Below are 18,163 nucleotides of genomic sequence, written 5' to 3' on the forward strand. Positions count from 1 at the left end.
CGCCGAGGGTTCGGATCCCACATACAGACCGGTTCCCACTCACTGGCTGAGCGAGGTGCGGGAGCAGCACCGAGGGTTGCGATCCCGTTGCCGGTCCCTGTCCAGTACGGGCGTGACACTGAGGGTTGCGATCCGTTGCCGGACACGAAAAAAGACAAAAAAAAAAAAGTAAAGGTCCAAAGACTTGAATCAATACTTGACAAAAGAAGTTATAGGAATAGATAATAAGCATGTTGCTAGACATTTTGGCAATTTCTTTTAAAGTAAAATATATGCCTATCCAATGATCCAGCAATTTTACTTCTCAGTATATATTTATCCAAGAGAAGTGAATACAATATAGCTAAGAAAGAAAATACTTGTGAAAGATTGTTCATAGAACAATACTTTACTTATAATGGCTAAAAACAAACCAAATGTACATCAACAGGAGAATGAATAAACAAATGGCTTATTTAATATAATGGAATATTAATAAAAAACAAGTGATCTACTGACATATGCAACAATATGGATGAATTTCACAATCATTATGCTGAGAAAAACAACAGACGTAAGTACATATTATATTATTCCATTCATATGAAAGTCTAGAATAGAGGAAAAAAATCAGAAAAGTAGCTATGTATGATACAGATGATGGCTTTGGAAGGAGTTTGAGGCACCTTTCTCAGGTGATTCATGTTTTCTGTATCTTGAAAAGGACGTAGGTATAATGATGTATGTATTTTGTTAAAATTCACTTCTATACTCTGAAGATTTGTGTTGCTCACTGTATATAAATTTTACATAAAAAATACTAGGCAAATATTGAACTTAAGATAGATTTGCTTTGTACAGTGGTATGTGTTAGCACTTCTAAAACTGGTCTCTATGTATTCTAGGCTTGAGCAAATGAGTAAATGTATTGCAGATGATAGAAGTCAGGTTTCTCACTTTTGGATAGAGGAATTTCAAATATGTTGACTTGGTATTGAAGGTGTTAATATGAAATCGTAGATTTTAAAAATATACATATTAAGGATAATAGAAGTAGATAGAAATTTGTGTGTGTGTTGTGTGTGTTCAATCTCTGTCCACCTACAGGGCCTTTAAGCAATGACATAAGTAGCAATGAACACATTTAATGCTCAGATTTTGATTTCTAAATACCATTGTGCACTAAAAAGAACCAGGTCTCACTGGAGAAAAAGCTGGTTCCAAGGTTGGTGCAGAGAAAAATTTTTTGTGCTGGAAAGGTAGGAAGTGCTCAAAGAATTATAGGTACGTGGGGTAAACAGTAGCCAGCATGAAGGGGAGATGGTCCCATTGCCAAATCTGGTACAGTTAAATATCGAAATAAATGATAGGAATGACTTAAAATCAGTTGGCTAAAAAAAAAATCCATGACACTATAATGATATAAGTGAATAAAGGGAGGAGAAAGGAAAGCTCTTCCTTGGAGTAGAATGCTAACTAATAAATACAAAAGGAGTTAGAAAATTATCAGTGGCTCTTTATGTATAAGATTTTTTATTTATTACATTGGATAAAACTGGAAGATAATATCTTAATGATTAAAATTCATATAACTGACATTGCAGTACATCATGATGTGCTTCAAGTTCTGCTCTCAAAATGATACATCACATCTGTGGTATTCCAAAAATGCATAACCTGATTATGGGTAAGTAACACATAAACCCAAATTGAGGGATATTCTACAACGATTAAAATGGCCTGTGCTCTTGAAAAATGTCAGGGCCAATGAAAACAAAGAAAGGTTGAGGAACTGTTCTAGATTAAGAGGAACTTAAAGAGTTGGAACAACTAAATGTGATGAGTGATCCAGGATTGGATCCTGGACTTGGGGGGACATTAACTATTAAGAACATTATTTGGACAAGTGATAAAAATTGAATATGGACTGTTGATAATAATAGTGTGTCAATGATAAATTTTGATAATTATGTTTATGTAAGAGAACGTTCTTGTTAGGAAAACACATGGAAACACGGTATACTGTGTCTCCAACTTATTCGCAAAAGTTCAGAAAATATGCATTTATAATAAATTATATTATGTGTGTAGAAAGAGAATGGTAAAGCAAATGGGGAAAAATGTAAACCAGTAAATCTGGGTAAAGGATAAGAGGAATTCTTAATCTTAGAACTCCTTAAAGTTTGAAATTATACAAAAATTAGAAGTTACCCAAAACCAAATTGTTAAAAAGAAAATTAATGGATTAATTAAACAGGTTAGACACAACTGAAGAACTAGAGAACTGGAAGATAGAGCTGAAGAAATTGCCAAAAATGCAGCATAGAGAACAATGATTTGTACGAGTTTAGAAATACTGAAGATAGAACAAGAGAATCTAGAATTTACTTAATAGAGTCTCAGAAAGATAGAATGCAGGAGAGGCAATATTTGAAGATTATGGCTTAGATTTTTTTCCAGAGCTGACAAGACACAAATCAACACAAGGGACTACCTTATGAGATAAGATTGTGAAGACCTCTGTTTAAACCACATTAAATAATGGTTGACAAAAATGTCTTTTTTAAAAAAAGCAAAGTCTCATCTAGGAATTTCAAACCAAAATTATTTATCTTAAGTACACAAAAATTAGGGCATCATAGAAAATCGAAGGAACTAAATATATTGAATTTGAGACTACATGTTAATTTAAAACATAAACGCAATTAATTAAACAAATCATTAATTTATATAACACCTATGTGCCAATCACTGTGTCAGTCTTTGGGGATTCAAATATGAACAGATATCCTACTGTCTGGGAGTTTTGATTTTAATGGACGAGACAAGCATTTTTAGAATTCAACCAATCAGTTAACAGATGAGATGCTAATAATGATATAAATATCTTAGTCTAGGAAGGAAAAACAAACAGATTATTCAACATGCTAAGTTTAGTGAGAGGGTCATGTACAAGTGCTGTGGAGTAGAGTGGAAGGATCCTCAGTGCAAACTAGACGGTGTTAGGGGAAACTTCATAGAGCTGATTGATTGTGTTGGAGTCTCAAAGGTAGGATAGGGATCAGTGTTAATTTTTTGTTATTTTTATGTTATGAAATATAGTTCATACAGAAAAGTGCATAAAATATCACCTATGTCCCATATTAAATTTGCTAGACCTATTTGAGCTCTTCTAGTAGAGACTCTTGAAGGACATATTTATGTTCTCCTTATATGTATGTATGTATGTGTGATATATGTATATATAAGTTTCTGAAAGAAGGTAGTAGTGAACATTCTATAAATGTTCATATTTGGGAGTACCCATTTAGCAGTGAAATGGTCTTATGGCATTCATTCATTCATTTTGGCAGCTGGCCGGTACAGGGACTGAACCCTGGACCTTGGTGTTACCAGCGTCGTGCTCTAACCAACTGAGCTAACTGGCCAGCCCGCATCTCTCATTTTATTCAACCCAAAGAACTTCTCACCTCCATCTGTTTATCTTCTGGGGTTAATATTCCCAAATATTTTCATTTGGCTTCTGTAAAACTTCTTTTGATAATTATCTATTAATCTTTTGATAAGAAAGGTTTTAAGGTTTCCAGTCAAGACGGCAGAATAGACAGTCCCCAGCGTCACTGTCTCCCACAAATCAACCAATTTACAGCTATAAAAAACAACAACAGCCAAGCTGGGGCTGCTAGAGCTCAGGGAAGAGGAGGAGAGACCTACAAAGTGCATGAAGGTGAGAGAAGCCACCATGAGAGAAAGAAAAAACTGCTCCAACCATTTCGTGGTATGGCAGCTTTAAGGCTGTAGCTGCTGAGCACTTGGAGCATGAGCCGGCAAAAGCTGTGCCCTTTGGATGAGGTTGCTTGGAGGTGGCAGGGGAGAAGAGGGCCTTGGTGGCTCCCAGGACAGTAAGACCACTAATAGGGTTCCTGTGGACCCACATAGGAGCAAGGAGCCACAAAAACTGAAAAAAAGGAGCCACTCAGAGGCCAGTGAGTCATCGCAAGGGACTGGCGCACAGCCCGTCCCATGGGAAGTATTTGCAGCACAGGTGGTGGGGAGATGGGCCCACCAGGGGAACACTGGGGCACAGCAAGGACAGCTGATCTGCCCCCCATTCAGCACAGGACCACTCAGAGGAGACTGGTCAGGAATATAGAATTGCATGGGGTGCAGTTTGATGAAAAGACCCAGACTCAGATTAGAGTTTCTACACAACCCGGGTGCACTGGGTCTCTGGAGAGCTGGAAGTACCTATGAAGTCAACCATTAAAACCTGAGCTGCACAAAAAGCCTTCCCTAGGGAATCAGCAGCAAAGCAGCAATTTAGCTCAACCACACAGCTCAAGTACTGGTCCCCACAGGAAGTTCCCCCATTTTAGAAGTAAGCAAAGGACAAAAAAATTAGTTCTGGCCCAGGCGCACACTGCCAGCACCTCAGGGCCCGCCCGGGGTCCTGAATTATGGAGCTGCGGACCGAACCCCCCCCACACACACACACAACCAGGTACACTGCCAGCGCCAAGGAGCATGCCAAAAACATCACCTCCATGTGGGTGGACCACCACAATAATCACTGCTGCCACGAAAGCATCTAGATGCCACAGCCACCACTCAGATGGTCCACCAGCCACTGGAGTGCATTGACACAAGGAGAGTCACCAGCAGAGACCAAAGAAAAGGAGAGAATGTCTCTTTGCACAAAGCCTATTCCAGAGTGACAGAAGAAGCATCTGCTCTAAAATAATATCAGGGGACCTGAACACACCTCTCAGCATTGGACAGATCATCTAGGCAACAAATCAACAGAGTAACCATTACTCTTTCAGAAGGAGAGAAGAAATATAGGGTTATCAGAGGGAGGAGGGGGATTGGGAGAGAATGGACAAGGGGCATAAAGAATGAGTACAATTTGTAACAATATATATGCTAGTAATATTGATCTGATCAACATATGTCAATGTTGAACCCCAAAAATATGTACAATCACGATTCAATAAAAATTAAAAAAAAAAGAAAAGAAAAGATTTTGATACCATAAATACATGTTCCTTGATAATTGGTAAAAGTTTTTGGCAAGTTTTTAAATCAAGAGTAACAGGATTAATCATTCATTTAAATGCTTCACACAGTGACCATATTTCTACATGTGATTAAGTGGTGTTCCCACTCATCCATATTGTGGTAGAGATTACTTTGTGTGACCACTAGAAACTTGGAACACAAAGAAGCATAGGCTTGAATGAAGAGGAGAATGCAGAGAGGATACAGGAGATTCTTCTCCCTTTATATATGCTCACACCCATATATAGAGTGGAAAATAAGTCATTCAGATATCTCAATTTACACTTAAGTAGTCACATGGGATACGGATTTGGCCATTGCCTTTCATCAAAAGATCTCATAAGCATATTCAGTAATCCTCTAAACACTCTTGTGAAGTTGATAGCTGGCAATATTATCATCTCCATTATAGTGAAGAGTAAATGGAAACACTGAAATACTAAGTGATATTTTTTATCTTCTACTCAGAAATTTCTTACTACTTTGCTGGCCAGTATTATCAACTTTATGAAGCTTAGTGAGATTATGTGATTTGCCAAACCTTGGGGAAGAATTTGGCATAGCTTCAAGGCTCCCTGAGTCTTATCTGCTTTACTAAGTTTATTCTTCACTCCCCACTCCCACCCCACCCCTGCTGTTCAGAATCACATTTAATTTCATGTTTTAAAGGTCCTGTAATAGAACCTCAAATCAGACAATTTTCTGAGCTCCTGAGGTGTCATTCCCGATTTTTGATTAGGAATCAAATGATTGGAGTTTTTTTCCTAGAATAATTTCTTTAATATTGTAACTGATGTTAGAAACAATTTATAATAAAACTCATTTACTTGTTCTGTTTTGATGAATTAGAGAATCCTGTATAGTATACTACTATGTGTTAAGCTAAATAAAATAGGGGAGTATAGTCTTAGAAAATAATATAGCTAATTCTACAAACAGTTACTTTCTCACCTGTTGATATAAAATTGCATGTCAAATGTTTTTTATCTTTTTAAAATTCTCACAGTAGTAATCTTGGTAGCAACAGAATTTTGATCCCAGTGAACATAAACCCAGTACACCTAAGGATGGAATATAACATTTTAATTAATGGACAAAGGTGGAAATTTGGGCAAGTGGGAAGTGAGAAATCACCGAGAATGGAGGTTACTCGTAAGAGGGAGGTAATTAGGATACAATAGGTAGGTGTCCATTTAAAAAATTATTTTAAAATTGTGCTAAAATGTACATCATATTAAATTTACCATCTTAACCATTTTCAAGTGTGCAATTTAGTGGCATTAAATACATTCACATTGTCGTGCATCACCACCATCTATCTCCAGAACTTTTTTCATCTTGCGAAACTGAAACTCTGTACTCATTAAGCAGTAATTTTCCATTTCTTCCTTCCTTCAGCCCCAAGCAACCACCATTCTATTTGCTGTCTCTCTGAATAAGACTACTCTTATATGAGTGAAATCATACAGTGTTTGTCCTTTTGTGACTGGCTTACTTTACTAAGTATAATGTCCTCAAGGTTCATGTATGTTGTAGTATGTGCTAAATTTTCTTCCTTTTTTAAGGCTGAATAATATTCCATTTTATGTATATACTGCATTTTGTTTATTCATTCATCTGTCAATGGACACTTGGGATGCTTCTACCTTTTGGCTATTGTGAACAATAGTGTTATGAACATTGGTGTGCAAATATCTGTTCCTGTCCAGCTTCCAATTCTTTTGGGAAGTGAAATTGCTGGATCATATGGTAATTCTATTTTCAGTTCTTTGAGGAACTGCCATATTGTTTTCCACAACTGCTGCATCATTTTACATTGCCACCAGCAGTGCACAAGGTTTCCAGTTTCTCCGCATTCTTACCAACACTCGTTATTTTCTGGGTTTTTTTGATAGTGGATATCCTAATGGGTGTGAAGTGGTATCTCATTATGGTTCTGATTTGCATTTACCTAATGATTAAGGATGTTGAGCGTTTGGTTCTGATTTGCATTTACCTAATGATTAAGGATGTTGAGCGTTTGGTTCTGATTTGCACTTACCTAATGATTAAGGATGTTGAGTGTCTTTTCATGTGCTTATTGGCCACCAGTGTATCTTCTTTGGAGAAATGTGTATTCAAGTCCTTTGCCCAATTTTGTGTGCCCATTTTTTTTAAACCAAGATAGTAGCCACAGGAATTGCTGCTTATAACTTTACAGAACTATGAGAAAGGTATCACTTTTATTTGTTAACTAATGATGGTAGCAAATGAGTAAATATTTTAGGAAAATACTTATATGCCTAATCAAGTTTTGCCTGTTCTTCCTTTATATATCTTATCCATCTCTTCTGTGTTCCTATTAACATCATCCTAATCCATCATCTCATGCTTGTATTACAGTTGTTCATGGGTAGAGTTCCTTGCATATAGTGGGTGCTTAATTTAGTGACTGATATCTTGACAGTGGGCCCAGTTCTAAGAATGGATGGTCATAAATTTCTGTAGTAGGTTTACTCTTCTTTACTCCTCCTTTAATTCTCTCCGCCTTGATTCAACAAAGATTTATGCACAGGACCAAAGATCTCAGTTTCTGTCCCTCAAGATGTGTGACAGTAGGCAAGTTGTACAAATTCTTTTCCCTGTTGGCTGAATTAAGTGATTTCTTAGATTTCTTCCAGTCTTGTCTATTAAGTCTTTTTAGGAATCTGCTAAATATTATCAGCTTCTGGTTATTAGATGCCTGAATTATCTAAACTACATTACCTTCAATAAGTCATATTTTTAGATTCTCACCAAACCTAGTTAAAGTGGGAGATGACAGCCTATTTTAACTCAGCTCACTTTCTCATTTACTTTTATGTATTTCCTTGGGCTTCTTAGATCAACCTAGGACCCAATTTGGAAGCCATTTAAATCTAAACATTTAATTACGTTCTCTAAAAATTAACCATTGATAATAAGGTAAAACTATTTTGAATAATTAATATCAGGGTGGGGTTCGTGTCCTTCTAAAAGATAGTATTGATCTTAACAGCATTTAGAAACAAAGGGTAAGAAATATTGTACTGTGTAACTTTTTTACTTCTACTTATGAAATGTTATAAATACCAAAACATCTCACACACCCATATAGGGCAATTTCAAAGCTAAATATAAATACGTTTTAAAATTATCTGCCATTTTTATTTGTTCATACCTCTGTTCTCTTCTTGCTTCATTGTGAATTTACATTAAGTTGATGTTAAGTGGATTTCTAAAAGATATAAATAATTACTTAAATTTAATTAATCTCAAGAAATAATGTTGTGATAGGCTAATGTAGATATGATAGCAAAATTAAGTAAACGCTTTTTAGATAGATTAAATTTTTGTGTTTAACATTTACTGCACGGTAATTTTCTTAGATTGATCATCTCTTCTGTTTCTTCTTGTTCCTGTTTTTTGTAAGTCAGTTATTTATGAATAGTCATTTTCTAGGATCTATGCAAAATTTTTTTTGGTTTCTATAAAATACAGCCTTTATAACTCAATCTTTTACTTTGTGCTCTAATTCTTTAGTATTTTAAATAATTTTACTTCTATTTCTCATGGATCTAGGAACTACTTTTAACACTGCGTTTGTCACTGGGAAAACTAGTTTTAATTTATATCGACCTTTTTCTCCTTTGAGCATTTAGCCTGCATTCAATAAAATGTTGATGACTGCTCTTTAGAAGACAGCTGTACGAAATAAAGTATTATAAATATTCAGCTTTCCTTTCTAAGCATTGTCACCAACAGCTGGGCATCCAGTTTAGCAGAACAGATTTTGCACAGAGAGAGCCTGGCATGTTCCTGAATCAGTTTAGTGAAGGAAACAAAAAATAGTTTCTTATGGATTGGGGACTTATAAAGACGTAGAGCATCTGTTCCTCAGCTAAGTCATAGTCTGGTTGCATTGAATCATGTTTAAAGCTTTAGTAAAGTGCAAAAAACTTTTTTCACCTTGCTCATACCTTTAACACCTAGTACATTATTTCTGCAAATAATATACTTTCAACATCTCCATTGAAGGTATGTAAGTTATGTATAATTTTTTATTAGTGGTATTTTAATTCAGACAAATATACTGATTTTTTACTGAGACTTTTTACAATGTGACTTTAATGTTTAAATTGTATAGTAGTCCATGTATATAAAACCACATATATTTTTAAAAAGTGATTCATTTAAATATCTAATTGTAATTCCGTGTTGAAATGTGTTATTTAAAACAGACAGGTTGTAATAAATAATTGCTTTTTTCATGTGGTATTCTGCTCTAATAAATAGTATGAAAATTAGTTGGCCAAAGTAATTTCAAATCTTTGTATATGTATCTTACCTTTAAATATTTGGCTATTTTAAATAAGGCATGTGAAATCTGAGATTTCTCTAAATATTTTGTTCGCAGTGTTAGAAGATCACTGAAATTGGATGGTCTGTTAGAAGAAAATGTAAGTATTTACTTAGTTCAGAGTTTGTGATTGGATGATAAGATTGTGTTTTTAACTTTAACTACTGATTTACCTTGATAAATACAAAAATTATCAAAAAAATGTGACATAATCTTGATTGATACACCATTTTCTGCATATAAAATATTTTTTGTAAATCTAATTTTTGTAAGTTTCTGTCCAGCTTGAGGTGTTACTTAAGGAGCAAATTTCTGGCCAGCTTGAGGTAATTCTTAAGAAGCAAATTTTATTTAGAAACCCAGATGAAATAATTTAGTAGAAATTAGTGCCCTATTTGTAGGGAAAAAAAATTCTGCCACAAATATACAAGCAACAATAGGGAACAGTGGCCTTACTTTAATCTACATACTATAATTTGCTAAAATTAAATAAAAACATTAGCAGCATTTTTATGTTAAAAATGTAATTATCTCCCTCAGCTATGCTGGCATGGATTAAATGACAAAATACTAGCATTGTAATAAATTTCATCACAGTCATCACAATAAAAATAAAATTGTACTGTTGCTATTACTTTTTGTAAATCTAATCATTGCACATTCCCAGTGCCAGCATATCATGACATATGTTAGTTTATAATATTTTCATTACAACTATGGATGTAGATACAAGCACTAATACTGAGATATTTATGACCTCAGTAGTCTTAAAATGCAAGTAAATTGGTGAGAAAGTAAATTAAAACAAATAGGTTGTCAATAAATGGGTTCCTACAAAATCCCATATGAGAATGCCATTTCAAGAAATGGGTTTTATATAGACTTTCTCTTTGGAAGACTCAGTGGTATTTAACAAAACAAAAATTTACCATTTACAAAACTTCCTAGTTGCTTTTTTAAAAAAAATTTAAACAAAGGTGGCAAAATACTGCAATGACACTAAAAAAATCATTAACAGTGTAATTAGCAATTTAGAGTACCATTATCCAACTTGTTCTGTGCAGAATGCAGCTGTGACTGTAATTCTGCATCTGTTTCTTTGGTCAGAATGGTATTTTGGTAGATGAGTAGTCCAGCTTAAAATGAAATACTGTTCTTTCCTGCCCCAGAGCTGTTCTTTGGGAGATGGTAGCATTATTTGAATGGAAAATAATGACCATTTCAGAATTCTTTCTCTTCATGAAGTATAATTGTCATAGCATGCTATCTGTCCATTTTTTTCTTTAGATGAGGATTTGTCAAGGTAGTCAGTGCCACAGCTAATATCCTATTAGAAAAATACATTGTTGTGTTTGGCCCAGTTCTGTACCTTTAAACCAGTTGACTTAGCTTGGTATCACATGGCTACTACTGCCCAAAGCATGTTCCCAGCATCCTCGTCTGGGCCTTTCTTCACATTTTTCTTGTTTCCTTACCTAATTTTGATATTTTCAAGTTTCGAACTCTTGCCTCATCATCTGTTTTTACCTCTATATTCACATCTTAGATCTGACAGCATTTGTTCTATTCTGGTGTTGAGTCTGGATTTCTTTTCTTGGCTACTCATATGCTTCCATCCACCACAGTAACAACTTAGCCCTGAAGCATCCTGGCTCCCAGTTAGCTACCCCCATCGTCTGTGATCCCATTGAGGCTGCCTTAGCAAATCCAAAAGCAAATCAGACATTCAAAACATATACCTATAATTCTAGGAGTACTTAATTGTGAAGCTATAGAGGAACTAGTAGTAACTTTGTGGTCATTTTGCCTTACCAATATAATGCTAAAGGAAGAAGACTGGTGTCTAAGGAAAGGAGATGGCCCTTACATGCCAGTTGGTTGAAGTAGATCCTATTCATCCTAAGCTTTTGCTGTTTCCTGTCCCAGAGATGTTTGAAATTCCCAACTCCCAGCGTTCCCAATGCATCTAGAGAGCTTCATGGAAATTAATGCTCCGTGATGTTCGGGCAAGGTTGCAAATGTTTCTTTGTGACTCTTCTGATGCGGGAAGTGGAGATATGGATCATCTGCTGTGTCCTTCCTATAATATACAAAATGTACACTGCAAGTACCACTATTTGCTGAACCTCCGAAATCACTGGATGTTGTAAGGAGGTAAAGAAGGTTCCAGTTTAATCACCTACAATATTTGGGCTGCTTGAGTTGTTGCCCTCCATGCACTGTTTCTAGATGGATTTTCAGGAACAAAGATGAATTATTTGTTACAAACTGTTTGCTGGTTGCAGTCCAGATGAATTTATAGGGACAGCTAGCTAGCTGGCCTTATACCTAACCAGCTTGATCCAGTTTCAGGTTACCTCAGAGAGGGGATGGAAGAAGTAGGAGCTACAGATGGGAAGGGAAGGAGTATATTTCCTACTAAGGCCAACTCAGTGGACTTGCTGCCCGGAGGAGTGATGGTGTAGGTTTTTCGGGAGGTTTGCTAATTGGTACATAGATACCCAGTCTAGATTACTCCATTACTATTAGTAAGGCACTGCTCTGATTATTACTTGTCTATCTAATTCCAGAACACTTCCATCACCCCAAAAAGAAACCTTGTACCTATTAGCGGTTAGTCCCCATTTCCTCCTTCCCCCATCCCCTGGCAACTGCTAATCAACTTTCTGTCTTTATAGATTTGCCTATTTTGTAAATAGAATCATACAATACGTGGCTTTTTGTGATTGATTCCATTCATCTACATGTCTCTCCTTACAACACTACCACACAGTCTTGATTACTGTAAATTTTCAAAACCAAAAACGTTTTATTACTATAAATTTGAAATCAAGAAGTGTGAGTCTTCCAACTTTGTTGTTCTTTTCAGGATTGCTTTGGCTAGTCTATATCCCTTGCAATTTCATATGAATTTTAGGATGAGCTCATCCATTTCTGAAAAAAACAAACAAACAAAAAAAACCCAGCAGTTGGAAATTTTTTTTTTGACAGCTGGCCTGTGTAGGGATCTGAACCCTTGACATTGGTGTTACTAACACCACACTGTAACCAAGTGAGCTTACTGGCTATCCCCTGCAGTTGGAATTTCAACAGAGATTATATCAAATTTGCAGATCAGTTTGGGAAATTTGCCATCTTAACAATAGTAAGTCTTCCAAACTATGACCATGAGTTATATTTCTATTTATTTAGATCTTTAATTTCTTTCAACAGTGTTTTATAGTTTTCAGTATGCAAGTCTTATATTTTTTTGGCTAAATTTATTCCTAAGTATTTTATTCTTTTTCATGCTATTATAAATGAAATTATTTTATAATTTCATTTTTAGATTGGTTCTTACTAGTGTATAGAAATGCAGCTGATTTTTATGTATGGATTGTGTATCCCGCAACTTTGCTGAACTCATTTATTACCTTTAATAATTTTGGGTGCTGTTTTTTTGGTAGATTATTTAGGATATTCCATACATAGGATCATGTCATCTGCAAGTAGAGGTAGTTTTACTTCTTCCTTTCTAATCTGATGCCTTTTATTTCTTTTTCTTGCCTATTGCTCTGGCCAGAACTTCTAGAACAATGCTAAATAGAAGTGGCAAAAGCAGACATCCTTGTCTTGTTCCTGATCTTAGGGGCAAAGCATCCAGTCTTTTGCCAGTAAGTATGATGGTAGCTGTGGGTTTTTCACAGATGTTCTTTATCAGATTGAGAAAGTTCCCTTCTATTCCTAGTCTGTTGAGTGTTTTTATCATGAAAGGAATTTTTGCCAAATGCTTTTTTTTGCCTCTATTGAGATGATTATGTGTGTTTTTTCCTTAAGCTCTTGATATGGTGTATTACATGGATTGGTTCTTGTATCCTAGAGCATCCATGAGATAATTTCCACTTGGTCATGATGTATAATCCTTTTTATATGCTGCTGGTTTCAACTTGCTATTTTTGCATCTATATTCATAAGGATATTGGTCTGTAGTTATTTTGTGATGTCTTTGGTTCTGGCATCAGGGATACTGATGGATACTGGCCTCATAGAATGAGTTAGGAAGTGTTCCCTCCTATTTTTTGAAAGAATTTGAGAAGAATTGGTGTCAATTCTTTAAACATTAGTAGAATTCACCATTGAAGCTATGTGGTCCTGGGCTTTTCTTTGTTGGAAATTTTTTGAACATTAACTCGGTTTCATTACTTGCTATTGATCTATTCAGATTTTCCAGTTCTTCATGTTTCAGTATTGGTAGGTTTTGTGTTTCTGAGAATTTGCCTATTTCATCCAGGTTATCTAATTGTTAGTATACAATTGTTCATAGTATCCCTTTATAATCCCTTTTATTTCTGCAAGGTCAGTAGTAATATCCCCTCTCACCCCTGATTTTAGTAATTTGAATCTGTCTCTCCCTCCTTCCTTTCCTTCCTTTATTTCTTTTTCTTCTTTCTTTCCTTCCTTCCATGTAACTAAAGATTTGTCAATTTTGTTGATCTTTTCAAAGAATTAACTTTTGGATTCGTTGATCTTCTCTATTGTTTTTTATTCTTTATTATTCTTTATTCGCTTGTTTTCTCTTTAATATTTATTATTTCTTTCTTTCTGCTTTCTTTAGGCTTAGTTTCTTTTTCTAGTTTCTTAACATGGAATGTTAGTTTACTGATTTGAGAGCTTTCTTTTTTAATGTAGGTATTTATAGTCAGTTTCCCTTTGAGTACTTCTTTCACTGCATCCCATAAATTTTTGTATGTTCATTTTCATTCTGAATGTCCTTTCTAATTTTCATTTTGATTTCTTCTTGGACTCATCGTTTATTTAGGAATGTGTTGTTTAATCCCTGCATATGTGTGTGTTTTCCAAATTTCCTTCTGTCATTAATTTTTATCTTCATTCCATGTGGTCAGAGTACATTCTTTGTATGATTTCAGTCTTTTTAAATTTATTGAGACCTATTTAATGTCGTAACATTGTCTATCTGCTGAATGTTATGTGTGCAATTAGGAAGAATGTGTATTCTGCTGTTTTGGGTTGGAGGATCCTGTAGATGTCTGTTAGGTTGAGTTGGTATGTAATATTGTTCAAGTCTTGTGTTTTCTCACTGATTTTCTGTCTAGTTGTTCTAATCATTACTGAAAGTTGGGTACTGAAATTTACAGCTATTATAGTTGAATTTCTATTTCTCCCTTCAATTCTGCCAGTTTTTGTTTCATATATTATGGGGCTCTCTTGTTAGGTATATGTATGTTTATAATTGTTATGTCTTCTTTTTTTTTTCCTTTGCCAATAAGTCTATATTTATTCATTGTATTTTTTTGAAGAAAAGAGGGGAGGGAAAGGGTTAGCATGTGTAGCAGAAGGGAAAGGAAGTACGCAGTACAGCAAATCAACTATCAAATAAACACAGGGATAGGGTCACCAAAGCCCAAGGGAACGCAGTTTCCTGTAGTTCAGGAATAAGAAAAAGTGATCAGGGAAAAAACAGAGAGGTACATACTCTCCTACCCTCTGTCCTTCCATCCTTGTAAATTCAAAATTTTGCACAAAGCTTTGGTTTCTAACATTAACATGGAATTACGCTTGTTAGTCTCCTGTTAATCAATCTTCTGGCCACTTTGACATAAGCTTTTTGCACCTTTGTAAAAGTTCCTGAGGTACTTGGATACATTTATCTTCCCTTTCTTGGTTTCCAATCCAGGATCAGTCACACGTCACCCACCCAGTATGTTCTATTGCATTTGCCCTGTTTCAGCACAGTAATGTAAGTTTTGAAAAATATTAACTTGTGCAGTCTGCTTTTGTAAAACAAGCTTGCTCTTACTTAGCAACTGTAAAGCCATCTTAAAAGCTGTTACACCAAGGGACACACACACACCTCTCCCTCCTAGGACCTGCTAGACACACAGGATGTTCTGTGGCCGTGAGCACAGCTAGCTTGCAAGAGCTGAAAAATGTAGGTTGCAGCAGAGCATAAAACTTTCCACATAAACATGTTTTCAAAGGGACCTCTGGGTAGGGGTCTTATCACACCTGGGTAAATGGGGCAAGAAGTGTGGTTGCCTGAGGAGGGGGTCTCTGAAAGCTGACCTACTTCTCCTCTACACAGGAGAAGCTCAGAGCTGACAGTCTGTGGTTTTCTTGCTAACACAGGTGCAGGCTTGAGCATAAAACTTTCCACATAAACATGTTTTCAAAGAGGCTTTTGGGTAAGAGTCTTATCACACCTGGGTATGTAAGGCAAGAAGTGTGGTTGCCTGAGGAGGGGGTCTCTGAGAGCTGGCCTACTTCTCCTCTACACAGGAGAAGCTCAGAGCTGACAGTCTGTGGTTTTCTTGCTAACACAGACACAGGCTTGTAACCACAGAGCTATGAGGTGCAGAAGTATTCAGCTGATTTTATGTCTCCTCATAGCTAAGCCAAACCAGCAGATGGCCAAATGTTTACCAGTAAAGAAATCAGAGGGGAAATCACCTAGAAACAGATAGATGGCAGCCAATAAGTTTTAGGGTCACTTAAGTTAGCCAATAAGCACTGCTTACTGCTTTGTCTCCTGGCTGCCAGAAAAGTTGCCCCAGAAAAATGTATAAAAAGACAGCTAAAGAGCCTAACGGGGTCTCACCCCAACTTGGTGGTGAGATCCCAACGCGTTGGAAATAATAAATCTCTTGCTGATTGAATTGCTCCTGGTCTTGTGATCTCTTCGAGGCGAGTTTTCCCGTTCTATGTAAGTTGGGATTTTATCCCAAATCTTACAGTTTATAGTGATCTCTCAGCATATAAATGAACCCCCCATTCTCTTTAGCTTCTGTAACACTACAGTCACTACTGCAGCAGGGCGGGACACTGGCTCCAGATACATCCAAAGCCCTCACTAATGGGTCTCTCTAGAAGCCAGGCAAGAAAAGTCCAGAAATAAGGATTTTAGTCCTTGCTTTATTCCTGGGCAGCGCATATGGGTACAGACATACCAGTCTAAAGACCTATGCTTACCAAGTCTGATTTTACATACACACATGCGCGCACTTGCGCGCATTCGTCATGTATGGTAGGGCTAGTTTAATCTCTTAATCTCAGCGAAAGATGGATCTGGTGAAGCAAGTCCCATGCCCTAGGATTAGAGATTTGTGATAAGAATCCTTTATTACATATGTAGACAACCTCATCTAACCTTGTTTTCCTCTCTGGGCCCTTCACCTTCCTGTTCATACTCATTTCCAGTCTTCTAGTAGGAGATCAAGTCTTGGGATGAACTGACTAAAACCAAGTCTTCCATGAAACATTATCAAGCTGAAGGAGTTTCAAGAAGATACTGTGGTAGAAAAGCCAGCTCTTATTGGCAAAAAGGGGGTAGTTCAGTAGGCCGTATACTCCAAGTAGTAGTTCTTTGTGGTGATAAAACAATAAAAATTATTCCTGTTGTGTAAATTATCCCTGAGATAATTATTGCAAAGATATGCTGCTGCCAAATAATCCCTGAGATTGCTCGTGTACCTGTGAATAGAGTATAGGAATCAGGTCCTTAGATTAAAATATGCAAAAATACAAAACTGAAGTATGTATATTAAGGAGGAAAAAGTTAAAATGCACAAGATACATTATTTGCACTCATCTAGTTCAGTTGGCCTCCCGGAGAGAACCAAGATGCAGTTATCCAAAATAGCAAATAAGTAAAACCATAGTCACCTAGAATGGGGTAGAGTAAGCTTAGGGATTGCAGATCTGCGGCTGTTCCCCAGCCACTTCTTTTGCCTGTCATCACCATTGCTTGGAACAGTTCCAAGCCCCCTGTCCCAAGAATGGGTTTATGAGAAGTCACATGGAAAAGCTCTGCCCTAATGTACCTGAGAGATTCCCTCCCACAAAATGTAGTGGCTTTTGGATTGGGTCCATCAATCTGATTTCATGCTTAATCTTTTCATTCTGGCATAGGAAATATTATTATGTATCCCTCTTTAAAAGGAAAATAATTTCCCTCTCCAGGCCACTTTCAAAAGCTGAAGATTGTGGGTGTGGAGCCTCAGATAAAAGCATGCAGGTTCTAGGAAGATTTTCCACAAAAGCCCTCATTTGTTTTTGAATAGGATGATTGGAATTCCTTTGCCTTCATTCCTTCCCCACACCAAGAAGGAAGAGAGTGTAATGCTGTGGATCCTGGCCTGAGATACATGGAGCACCAGCTGCCCCCTACCTACTTCATTCTACTTTTTCTAGTCTTCAGTAGTCAAGTGAGGCAATATATTAGTTAAATGAAGAAACTGAAGTTCAGGTGAGTGGTATGCTCATGATAGCATAGCTGCAAAGCACCAAAATCATTATATGAGCTCAGGCTTTCTGATTTTGTCTAGCACGCCTTCCATATATCACAGCTATTTTCCCATTACTATAATTGTTTAAATGCTTCATAAATCTTCATTCTTTTTTATTTTTATTTTTTTTTGGAAAATCTTATTTCAGGTACTGTTTTTGTTTCATATTATCTTTAGCAGTTGACTAAATTTATTAAACATTTTAAAATTCTGAGTCAATTCAATAGGAAAAATGAAAGTCTTTAATAAATTGTATCCATATAAAGAAGCATTAACCTCCCTTCATGTGCAAAATTTATATACAAAAATTCTTACTCATATACAGAATTCTTATATACTTCATATCTCACTTCATATACAAAAATTAATCAAAGAAGGATCATAGGTCTAAAGTGAAGGCAAAAGTATAAAGTTTCTAGAAAAAAACATAAACTATCTTTGTGATCCTAGAGTGGGTAAAATTTCTTAAGACAAAAAATTCTATCTA

At 36.1% G+C, this 18,163-nt stretch overlaps 1 protein-coding gene across 3 annotated transcripts in view; it reads left to right on the top strand.

The window, feature by feature from the left end:
- ITGB3BP (integrin beta 3 binding protein (beta3-endonexin)) overlaps window positions 1–18,163 on the top strand; it is a 62,506-nt gene that overhangs the window by 6,015 nt on the left and 38,328 nt on the right. For all 3 annotated transcript variants that reach the window (XM_008575990.1, XM_008575991.1, XM_008575989.1), the window contains exon 2: window positions 9,452–9,494. In XM_008575990.1, the coding sequence (XP_008574212.1) occupies window positions 9,452–9,494 (43 nt within the window). The remainder of the gene's footprint in view (window positions 1–9,451; window positions 9,495–18,163) is intronic.

Source organism: Galeopterus variegatus, unplaced genomic scaffold, assembly GCF_000696425.1.
Source record: "Galeopterus variegatus unplaced genomic scaffold, G_variegatus-3.0.2 Scaffold1271, whole genome shotgun sequence".
Taxonomy (NCBI): domain Eukaryota; kingdom Metazoa; phylum Chordata; class Mammalia; order Dermoptera; family Cynocephalidae; genus Galeopterus; species Galeopterus variegatus.